Source organism: Colias croceus, chromosome 12, assembly GCF_905220415.1.
Source record: "Colias croceus chromosome 12, ilColCroc2.1".
In the NCBI taxonomy this organism is placed as follows: Eukaryota; Metazoa; Arthropoda; class Insecta; order Lepidoptera; family Pieridae; genus Colias; species Colias croceus.
Genome location: NC_059548.1, coordinates 7,202,691 through 7,215,330, shown reverse-complemented (window position 1 = coordinate 7,215,330; position 12,640 = coordinate 7,202,691). Strand labels below are relative to the sequence as shown.

The following is a 12,640-nucleotide window of genomic DNA, read 5'->3' as shown; positions in this document are numbered from 1 at the left end:
AGTGGTTGCGTAAAATCGGCTACTCACCTACCTGCAGCGGGGGCAATATTGGAATTGGCTCCTTAATTGTGATGTGTATAGGCAAGCAGGGGCAATTTAAAGAACAACTGAAATTGCTCTGATAACCGTGCAACCGACATTGTTCCCATATTGCCCCTGCGCGGCGGCAGGTACGTATGTAGCCGGTTTTAACTAATAGTTAATACAAATTTCTAAATTTGAAAGTCCTTGACGGATTTGAATTTTAAATAACCCTATTGTTCGACAAATTAACGCCTAGATTAAGTATTGTTGTCGCTACAAGATCTTACCGATATGCTTTTAATTTGTCGCACCAATTCCGGTGCCGAGAACTGCTTATTAAATATTTATGAAGTTGTTCAATATAGATAGCTCAATAGATTATTGTTATTCTAGCCAAGATATTATATTCTACTGTAATTATCGTATAATTTTTATTTAAGATATAAAAATTATAATATTATTATCTAGTATGAGTTTAATATGTAGAGTCGGACTCTCCATTCATGGAGGTTACAATTTTTTTATGTTTGAACAGTAATGGGAATGCAATGTAATGAAATCTCTAAATAAATAAATAAAATGAGGATACATATTGACTTTAATATGATAAGTAAAACGAAAAAATTTTAACAGATTTTAAACGTGATTTATTCGTTTTATTATTTTCCCGACGATTCGAACACTTTGCAGGGAGTGTGGTCACGGGGAGACAGTGTCCAGTCTCCCTCAAATGTATAATATTCGCTTAAAAACAAACACCAGAAAATACGATAAATCATCTTCACTATATTAAGCAATATTCGCTTCAATATAACCAAATACGAATTAAGAATATCAAGCCTTTATTACCGCTCCCACGAAGTTCTCATTGTTATTAATTACTAAACAGATGTTCGAACATGTATTGACCTAATACCCGCCATTAGGGCTTGCAAAAACTAGGTACCGCTGACTCACTAACCGATTAATTTAAGAGGCCTACACCACCGAAACTAGCGCCACCGAACATTTTATTTTTTTACTCCTTAACCAGATCAAATTTAAAAAATCTAGCTCGGTACTTTGCTAGTATATTACTTGTAGTATTTTTGGTATTACTTTTCACTATTCTAACTGTTCATTATTCTAGAGAACTTTTGATTACCGCCAAAAGTGGCCACTTTTGGCGGTAATCAAAAGTTCTCCTAATTTACCGAATGCAAAATAATGAAAAGTAATACCAAAAATACTACAAGTAATATACTAGCAAAGTACCGAGCTAGATTTTTTAAATTTGATCTGGTTTAGGAGTAAAAAAATAAAATGTTGGGGGGGCGCTAGTTTCGGTGGTGTAGTCGCCTTAATATGGCTGTCTTTAATAATTCCCGGAATAATTGCGTTATGTCTGGCGTTACAATTAGTGGATTAAAAACGATGTTTAATGTAGACGTTTTTATTATATTATGTCATATTAAGGAAAATATGAATTAATAGAGAACTTTAAAAAGGACGTAACTTCCTTCTATGATCTATCTCGTAAATCTATCACCAACGTACTGAGAACTAGGATTTCAATTTTTACAAGGTTTTCCAATGTCAGTCTAGAAATAATAGTGTTATTAAAATAATAGTGTCTAGAAATAATATGCTATTAAATTAACATAATCCTCTACTCTCAGTGGTTCGTGTACCATGCTTTTAATGAAACGTTAAATAATATCAATTCGTCTCTTTAAGAAATGTTTAAGAATGAAAATGAGAATTAATATATAAATTATGCATTTAAAATAGAATTTTTGTTTTGTAATTTGACAAAAATCTCTAGACCTTGTAAGGTATACTGTAGTGGCACATAAATATTCATTTTATCGTAAGTATACACATATCAAAATACAAAGTATGTATAACTTCAATGCAAATTATGTCTTCTAACTGTGCTTCTAACATTCCAAATCTATAAGATTAAATGCAGCCAAGAAATAAACAAAAACTCAGCATTAAAATTAATGGTCTAATAATACCGCATTTCACCAATTAGGGCTAAAGCCCTTGTATGTCACACAAGGGCTGCGTCGAATGACAGCATACGTCAACATAGTGCAGCTGCGACTGCATGTCATAGCGAGGCTTAATTAGATTATGATTATACCTACTATACATAATATTACATACACGTACATATTGGAATTTAATTTAAAAAATCCTTCACAATTTTCCAAACCCTTTTAAAGCTGATTAGCTCATTTCATTTATCACACAAGCGCGTCGCTTTGCGCCTTTTTATAAATTTATTCATGTGTGAACTTTTCCATAAACATGACGGGACATTTTTGCGCTATATTATAAAAAAATTAATTAATGAATAAAATTTTTTTAAGGCTTAGAAACTTTCGTCCAGGAAAGAAGAAGAATCAAAAATACAAGCTATATAACTAGAAGCTCTCTAATAGTTAAAATCATTTTTTTTTAGTTTAATTATAACAAACAGCCTTTATAATATGAGTTAAGAAAAAAATGTTGTACTAGATAGGTACTTGAATTCTAAAATCATACGTTATATTAAAAATGCATCATACATATTTTCCTCAGAAATATCAATGCAGTCTATAAATAACCAACAAAAGCTTCGTATTTCAATCAGTGTACCAATTCTACTAATCTGATTACCGTACATTTTCAATAACCTATTTCTATAATTCAATAAGCAACAATATTAAATCCAACGCAGCAAAATTCATTTTCATGCATGATTTACAATTTAAAAGCGCATTGTCTTGTCACACCAATGCAATCTTTAGTTATTTGGTTCTTTAAATCAAATGTTTACGGTGTAAAATATGCACAATTTATTGTGACTTTCGAGTCTGGTTTATTCAAATCTGGAGCAATATTTATTATAACTAACCTACTTTTACACACAATGGGAATCAATTAAAGGAGCAGGAGATTTTTATTTCAATGTGCACGTCATCCCAATATAAAAGTAGGTACATATAATATTAAAGTAAAAGTACATTTAATCATAATCTCTTCAACTATCCCTAACTCGAGTCATCATTTTAGGTTCCTCGTGAAATTCAGGCCACTGTGCTGCGTCTATGACTTTGAAATATTACTTCGCTAATCCTTATGCTACTTAATCTATGTTCATTTTATGCTACGCTTTGATTTATATCTAAATAGTTTAAGGAATATCCGACATTTATGGGAATGGCTCATCAACGTGTCGTTCTACTTACCGTACAGAAAATTACCGGAAAGTAGTTCGAACTAATGAGATTCGTCAATTAATTAAAGGACAAATAGGGTTCATCACGCGACCCTTGGCAGTGATTCAATGTACTTATTGTCCTCGATTTGCTTAGACCCCATTATAACACGGTTTTTGTTTATTCCGATGTCAAATCACGCGATCCAATCGAATATGGATTTGCGTAACCCAGAATGAAATTGATTTAGGTTTATTATTTATAGAATTAAATATTTAAATTGCATTCAGGACAATGCCGATGATTTTGAATATTTTGATCTAAGTCAACTGTGATTTAACTTATCTTAGGAATAAATGAAAAACTGCATTACTAACGATTTCTGAATGCTGAATTTTTGCAATTATTTTATGCTCATTGTTGTAGTATTTGATAAGTTAATTATATATTGTCGTTCAAATAAACAACAATAAATTAATTAACAGATTTATTGGCTGTCTATTATAGACGACTTTAATTCATGATCACGTTTTTAATTACAATGGATTGGTCGACGACGTGATGCTGGCATTAAATGTCAGAACGAATGCCTATCAATTAAGGATGTTCTGATTTTAGCGATCGATAACGGTGTTAACCTAATTATTCACTTTTTTGCATTGCTTTATGGGTTCACTCGTCGACCGACATTTTTTATTACACCTGAAGTCTGTTGACCTAACGAAGTTTTATTATCAATTAAATTAAGTGAACTTAATAATGTTTTGTTTTACGGAAGCAATTAACAGTTATATTGCAGGATATCAGGAATAAGGTTGAATACTAAAACAATACCACAATTCAAACGCGTTAAGACTTTATTTACAAGTCAGGTTCTTCTAGTTACGTGGTTTTATTCACTCACTAAATTTATATAATATTATTATTGTAAATTTTAGTTTTCCCTGACTTTACCAGTTGGTAAAGAAAGATACAGCGGGTTTATTCACTTTATTGTACGAAAAACCCAAGTTAATAATATAATTGATTACTAATTATGCGTGGTAACAGTTCAAGTAAGGTCCTTTCCAATGTTATCAGGAGAAGAGGATAGGTATTTATTTTATGAAGAAAGTGCCAATTATATTTATTTACGGTGACATAATTATTATATAAAAATATCAATCGTACAACATTAGATAATAATAGGCTCGGCATTGAATTTCAAAAATTATAAATTTATCATTAACTATTTTAGTATTTTAGACTATAGAAAAAAATACTCAATATTAATTCCTTGCAGATAAAATGACAGGATATAGCAAGTAACAGATAATGTTCCTTTGTAATTTGCTCAGGTGTTTAACTTGTCTCAAACAGACGGCATCCGAAGTAAACAATGCTGGGGATATCTTAGGGGGTGAATAATGAAGGTTATTCACAAAGTTTTCGTTATTAGTCGACTACTTGGTGTTAGGCAAACTTTATACCCATTGTTCTTAGTTCTGGAAACGTTTTCTAGCATTAAGTTGTTTTCGAATTAAGCTAATCGTCTTATTAGATTTGAAATAGACATTTGTTATTGTGAGCTTTTAAATGTTATACAAGTATTATTTATGCTATAAATTTATTGTGGATTCTCTTAAGTATTCAACAATTATTAGCCTCGTTGCAAATTCAATTCAGAAATAAAATCAACATATTTTGGGAAAAGGCAATGAATAAAAATTCCAATTCAGTGTATCTATAGCTTTTTTTAATTATTCTAGCATTATTCAAAATATACGAAGCCAATTCCTTGTTTACACACAGATGTCAACATTAACATGAAGTGAAAGATAATCTACAGCTGTAGATGGTACAAAGACAGTCGTTAGAAGCATTGTCGTCCCATAAAGGTCGTCAATGTGAAGGATGGCCAGACAATGGTGTTTTGTTAAAAGGATTACTTTGTTTTGTTTGACGCTAAATTTAACTATTCATTCATGAATGATGAACTCTATCTGTGTCGTTTATGTCATAACGCTATATTAGTATTCTTCTGTTTCTTTTCCTGGCGGTTATATAAAAGTAAACTTGAATGAAAGATTTTCATTAAAAGCTCTGTGCGAAGTTGATTTCCATACATTGATGCCAGCATACGTCGATGGTCGTAATTTACCTACTTATTGTGTTTAATTATCGTGGGATAAAATTATTCCTAAGAATAGGTTTACCTTACACCATTAGGTACTCAAGATTCGTATATCTGGTCGGATGTAAAAAGTGAATGCGTAAAAAAGTTGTATTATTTGATTTAAAATCTGCGGTGCCGATTTGATATTATCATTTTATACTGAATTGTTTTTTCTTTCTTTTTCAGAGGAGTTACCTAGAACAATTCGGCTATTTGAAGAAAGGGCAACCAGAAGTCGGCAACCTCTTGATGGGAGATGTCTCGCATTCTTACGAAGATGAATTTAGGATTGCAATTAAAACACTTCAAGTAAGATTTTATCGTATATATTCGTAATAAATAGAGAGCGCTGCATTCTTTTTACTATGAAAAAGTGTAAGTTGAAGGAAGAAGGGATTTTTGCTATTATTTCGTTTTTAAACAGCTAATAGATAGGAGATAGACAGGCTGGTTTAAACTTTAACTATAGACAGTACCTAAGTTTGTTTTTATATGTTGGTACATATTTAAGTTAAATTGAGAGGGTCATATTTTTGCTCAGCCAAAACATAGGTACCTAATTACAAACAAACATACTTTTTTAACACAAACAGTTTTTTATCATATTATGAAAAACAGGAGGCATGTGAAAATAGTATGTAAAAACTTATCTTATTTTAAAGTGAAACTTTTATTACATCGTCTGAAACTTTTTGGCCTGTGTAGCGCATGTCGCGTGACGCACGATACGTACGATAATTATCGTACAAATAAGATAATTTTTCGTTAAATGTCTATAGTGTGCAAAAAAGTTTCACTTTTACCGTGGATTCATAAAACCACACATTTTTTTTTCAAACTTTCGTTGTAAGTAGGTACCTATATTAGAGCTTTACAAGTAAAAAATAATACAATCCTATCGTTAAATTTTAAATACTTAACAAGTTCATTATCTTTTAGGAATTTGGTGGTATTCCTGTAACTGGTGAAATAGACCACGAAACAAAAGAGTTGATGAAGAAGAAACGATGTGGGAGGCCTGATCGTGAGCCCGAAAACTACGAAAATGGCGGAAGAAAGAAAAGGTTCGCTGTTCAAGGGGAGAAGTGGAAACACACAAATTTAACTTGGAGGTATGTAAAATGCAATTTAAATAATCATACATATATATATATGCAAATTCCAATTAAAAATTTCTCGTAGCAGCGACATCTGTTGTTTACTGTCCGAATTTCGATTAAAGTGGACAAACTGTAAAAGCGCCATCTAGACTATATTTTGGTTTGAGCGTAAATAAACATAGATGGCGCTTATGCTATACATACTTTATATTTGAGCGCACACGATGGCGTTAGTGTAGCACTTTTTACACAAGGTTTAACTTTAAAACATTCTTTATAATGATTTCATTCAATTTCAATTTCAAATGTTAACCTACATTTACTGCGAAGTTTATGAAGTATTATGTGTAACTAAGTAAATATGATTCGTTATAATAGCCTATTTTCTCAACAGTTATTTTATTTAAAAAATAGGAACAATAATTAGTTTTTTTTTTGTTTGTTTTTAAATATTGAAATAATCAGATATTTAACGGAACAACACAATAATTCTTCTTCTCAAATAAAATGAAATATCGCGTAATAAGCATTAAAATCCTATTATATTAGAACGAACAGCTCCGTGAATCGTCTTATTTTATTTCCTTCTGTCCCATATTTGCTTCAGGGCCTCATAAAATTGATGACAAATAATAGTTAAATCACGGACCTCGTAAAAGTTACGACGCTTTCCGCGTGGCTTAATTAAAAGAATATGTCCACCCTAGTAGGTACTTACAAAGCGTGGGTAGTGGGCAGTTGGTTGTCTTTTTAATATTTTGTAGAAACAAATAACAAATTACGATAGCAATATTTTTTAACAACACTATGTATTTAGCTAAGTTGACTTTCCAAATGCAGGAAAAATAACTCGAATATTCAGTTTTCCATCCTTATTTTCCGTGATATTGGAACACCGAAAAGAGAGATTCGTTGGTTAGTTGTTTAATGTAAAAACTGCAGAACGTGCGGCTTATTTGAAAAGTTCGGAATCACCTGCACAAATCGCAACTTCAGCACAATTTCCTGTCGAATTAATGGTCTGTCAATATTGTAGTCTTCCATTACAGCTTGTTGTGCAAACGAGCAATAAAACGAACAGCGCCATCTCGTGGTCAGTTTATGAGAATGCGGCGCCGGAAAAGCGTGTCAGCGAGTATTATTTTCTTGCTTTTTTGTTTGTTCAGTTAAGCTCTTGCATTTGTTCTGCTCAATAGAAAGCTTTCAGTCCAAAGTACTCAACGATTAATGCCGTCTTTATTATTATAGCTTTTAATTATTACTTCTAATATATAAAAATCAATGCCACTTTTCGTTGTAATTCCATAACTCGAGAACGGCTGAACCGATTTCGATAATTCTTTTTTTATTATATTCCTTGAAGTACGAGGATGGTTCTTATGTAGAGAAAACGTTAATATGTACCACGGGCGAAGCCGGGGCGGACCGCTAGTTTCATATAAACTTTAAGTTAAAAATTTTATAACTAGGTACCTACCTACTGAAGTTATAAAACTTACAGTTTCCAAATATCATATCTCAACTAAATTATGTTATTATTTCGTGTATCTTTAATGTTTTTCTTAATTGAACTCCTAAATATTTTTATTAAAAAAACCTTCTTTCACGTACATAAAGCAATAAAATAAAAGTAGCAATAAAATAAAAGTATCAAGCTCAACAAAATTAAAAATGATTATTTTCGTATTAGTGTAATTATTCGCCACACTGCGCGTTATGAAATGTAAACAAGCTTTGTGTCGGGAACATCGGACACAATAGTAACTGATATAACGGTATTGCTTTCACGATGTCAGTGACAACTTAGTGACGGGCCCGTTTCGTCTCCCGCCGTGCGCGGCGCTGTCATCGCCACGCGAATCCAGTATGGAGAAATAATATTATGGAGATTCGAATTATTAACACACGTGAAATGATATTGAAGGTTTAACAATTGGTTTACAGATAACTGTGTTATTAACATGGTATTTAAGCAGGATAGAATATATTTTCATTATATTTTGTAGAGCAACACTATGCAATATGTTAATATGCAAATTCGTCGTTTGTTCTAAGATTTTGCCCTTGTACGCATATCACAAATCTTATAAGTATATAAAAGTATATTTTTTTGTCAAAAGATATGATTTAATTTAAGTGTTCATAACAATCCATAAAATACTTATGTTACATGAGACACGTGAATATGTACCTACGTATATAGAATAAAGCGGATATAATTCAAACTAGCTTTTGTAAAAAATGGACTCCCTAATCCCTATTAAATTCACTCGGACATTTTCACGTAAAAGTTATAAGCTGTTAGGACATTTTAATACACGCTACCCGCTACCCCAAGGCTTAGGAATTGGGTTGACATTTCAATACCCATTCCACAGTACATCGCACTTTGCGCCCCCACGCGATGGCGTGCGCGTGGAAACCATCATTACAAGGACAGACAAATACGTCTTATAGTTATATGCAACTATAGTGTGTTCAATTTGCATACTTATATTGTGATGAACTTGTTATCGGTGATGTTTCTCACATTACAGAATTTCCTATATATAACTTCTTATCCAAAACTAGCCTATTAAACTATTAATTATTTTTATACACAAAATAGATTGAATGAATAAGATTTCAACGGTTTTAATTTTTGTTAATAAGGTCGTCACGTTCTGCTCAATGCTTATATTACCTACCTAGTATTTTTCACCCATATCTATATCATACAATTATTTCTAAGATATATATTATATATACCTGCGAATTTATATCCCCGTAGACTTAATATTACTTAAGTTGCAAAGAAATCTTATCCTAAGGCTTTAAAAAGACACATGGCATTTTAAATTAATACAGGATTTGATTTGACTTTATCCTAAATAGAAAATGAAGAAAACTATCGGTATGAGAATTCCATAATATAATCTAACTTAAAACTTAACGTTTCCCTTTAAAAAGAAATCGTAAAAGTTAACTGTGCGTTGAGTGGCTGCACGGCTTAAAATCTTGCAACAATCTTAGATCCAACAAATCTTTTGTATTTGATTACAATGTAATACATAACGACGCGGTGTAATTAAAATATACATACAATGTATTAATAATAATTAATAGGTATATATTATGTTTAACAATTAAATATAATATGTCGCAATGAGATAAAAAGACATAAATTATATTTATTATAAACAGAAGGTTGTAATTATAATCAGCCATTTTTTAAATATTATTGTTGACGGATCGTCATTTCAATTAATGGAACTTACAAACGTAACGTCGTAAGTACCAATGCGATTCTAAATGTTAATTTCGAAACAGCCTACACGAGCCCGGATAGCTCAGTCGGTAGAGCATTGGACTTTTAATCCAAGGGTCCAGGGTTCAAGTCCCTGTTCGGGCGGCTTTTTTTTTGGTTTTTACTTAATGAATAATTAACTTTTTATACTGATCTTATTATTTGAAAACATTTATATTTGGATATTCTGACAATATTTTTTTTTTAATTTTGCTCTTCCAAATTATATTCTGTATAATTGATGTATACTGAATAGGAAAAATAATTTATAAAAGTGATAAAAAATGATGCCAAGTTATACAAAGTCGATCGAATTTTCAAGGAATAAACTCTCACTATATTATTATAATAGTGGATACAACATGACCACACTTCAAGAGTTCAACGGCCGCCCCATACGTTTCATATATCAACGTATTGATTGTCTGATTAGTGCGAAACCCTATTAGGACTGTCTCGATAAAAGTGTAAATAAAATACAATTTTGTATGTATTCATCGTCGTTACGAAATATAAAACATTTTCACGGCACCAACTCTGAATTTGAATGAAAAATATACCAATGTTAAACAATCGTAGTATAAGTTGGTATTGATTTGCTTTTTGTTCATACTTTGTACCTTGATTAGATAAATATTATTAAAATCTTAGAATGGCCATTATAGCTACAATTAAGTATGGCATAAACTTTAGCACGTGTAGAAATAGTAGTGACTAGTGTTTCTGTATATGAATAGGTAATAATTTGTTGGTCTAACTAAATTAAACCGCTTTTTCATCCTTTTCGTGTGAACTTAACAACCTAATAATGTAATTTATATATTTATAAAATCGTAAAAACCTTAAGCACTATGATCGAAGAATATATTTATTTTTTTATCAAAATACTGTCATTATATTTAGATAGAGAAAAACACCTGTTTGTTTTATTACTTTGCGGTTATATCGGTACATTTTCAGAAAACATACAAAAATTGGTATATTTTTTTATTCTTAACCATTGTTCGAACTGAAAACCTTATATCAATATAACACATTAAGGAGCATAAAGTACACATTACAAAAGATAATCTCATAATACAATTTATTTCATTTTATACAGAAAATTAAAGTTCCTTATAACATATTCGTGCATATACAAAAACATATTATGTTGCAAACTCAATGAATAAATTTACACAAAGATAGCTTGCTTCATTCAAGCATGCGGAGGGTCAGTACACTGGTATAAACCAGTTACATATGTTTATATATACTAAATTAAAATATAATAATATGCAATATTCATGAGCTTTGATTCCTCAAAATTGTCGCTACCCAATTTCTACACGTCTTATTCTGGTAACCCAGCCCCCCTAGCCAAGTGGCTTTCTGTTAGCGTAGCGTTCAGTAGAATAGACTACGAATGTATGAGATTGACGTAAGCTGTAGATAACGTATCTACTTGGCTAGGGGGGCAGTTATCTTTTCTACAAAAATTTGCACTCAACAAAAATAAAATTATATATTATGATCTACTAGGCTACTAAAACAATTGATATTAAATTGCTAATCATTTCTGAATCAATGCATCGGATTGCATCTGCATTATTAACTTATAGCGCTCGTGGATAGAGTAAAATTTGAATATTTTTGCTTAAAAACGTTACAAATAATTGTACACTTCTGCTAAGATAAATGTATCAAATTTTAAATCATTTTCGACCTATTGTTTCATCATGAAAATTTCTTATACAGCTTCAGTAGGTAACTGTATTTCGAAATGACTACATTTCAATGGGCTGTTTTCTGAATTTTAATTAACTTACTCAAGGTAAAAGAAAAGTTGTTTGTCAAAGAGTTTTATTTTCCCTATTACTTTCACATTGCAAACGCTATGGGGTTGGGCGACACGTGACCTAAGTAAATGCTTATGGGTGACCGTTGTTACTTAAGTTTTATGATACCTGTCGGCTCTTTTTTAAAAATATATTGTGTACGGCCCGGCCCAGTTTTTTTTTTTTGTCAAATAACATCATCAGATAACGTATACGAAAAACACATAAATCGATTTGATTTTCAATAATGTTAAGCACAATTTTTTTTGAAAAGTTTAGAAAAATAAAATCGCCTTAAATTGCTTATAAAATATTGTACAGCTATTTGAACATATCCGAATATATTCCATAAGAGCGATCTAAATGTGTATGTATTTTATAAGATGCGAGTTGAAACTCGACTACTACGTGTAATGCACTTCGAAGAAGTCACAAGAAATAAGCGTGATAAGTGCAATTCCTGTAGATAACGATATCTCGCGAGATTCTTTAATTTAAACGTCAAAGCAACCGTAGAAACCAGCTTCAATATAGTGTTTCTTAGAACTTTATTAGATTTATCTCTTATGTGACCTGAAAACACTATTTTTCCAATTATTTATAGCAGTTCCGTATAAGTAGATAATATTATATTGTATTCTGAGACATCCTAACTCTATCTTATCTCTAAAATAACTTATTGCATTAATTGTTCCGTCCCGATTAAGTAATAGAAATTTTTGGGGCATTTCATGTAATCAAAAAAACACAAAATCGTTCTATTACTATTTTATTAGCTACTAGCGGACCGCCCCGGCTTCGCCCGTGGTACATATTTACGTTTTCTCTACATAAGAACCATCCTCGTACTTCAAGGAATATAATAAAAAAGAATTTTCGAAATCGGTTCAGCCGTTCTCGAGTTATGCGCTTACCAACACATTTTGCGATTCATTTTTATATATAAGATTTTTTTTCAAAATCGATAATAATACAAAATCAATTAAAACTTTATGCGTAACATGATTTAGTACTTCTAACATCATGCCTTAATGTTGAAATTGAATTTAAAAACCTGCTCTCGTATTTGA

General features: G+C 31.2%; 1 protein-coding gene and 1 non-coding gene across 2 annotated transcripts in view; both read left to right on the top strand.

Moving 5' to 3' along the window:
- The window catches only part of LOC123696002 (matrix metalloproteinase-2-like), a 117,601-nt gene that overhangs the window by 35,646 nt on the left and 69,315 nt on the right, over window positions 1-12,640 (top strand). Inside the window, exons 3-4 of the mRNA XM_045641977.1 lie at window positions 5,554-5,676; window positions 6,307-6,479. Of these exons, the coding sequence (XP_045497933.1) occupies window positions 5,554-5,676; window positions 6,307-6,479 (296 nt within the window). The remainder of the gene's footprint in view (window positions 1-5,553; window positions 5,677-6,306; window positions 6,480-12,640) is intronic.
- Trnak-uuu lies at window positions 9,786-9,858 on the top strand. Its single transcript has one exon. It is a non-coding gene; the product is annotated as a tRNA-Lys (tRNA).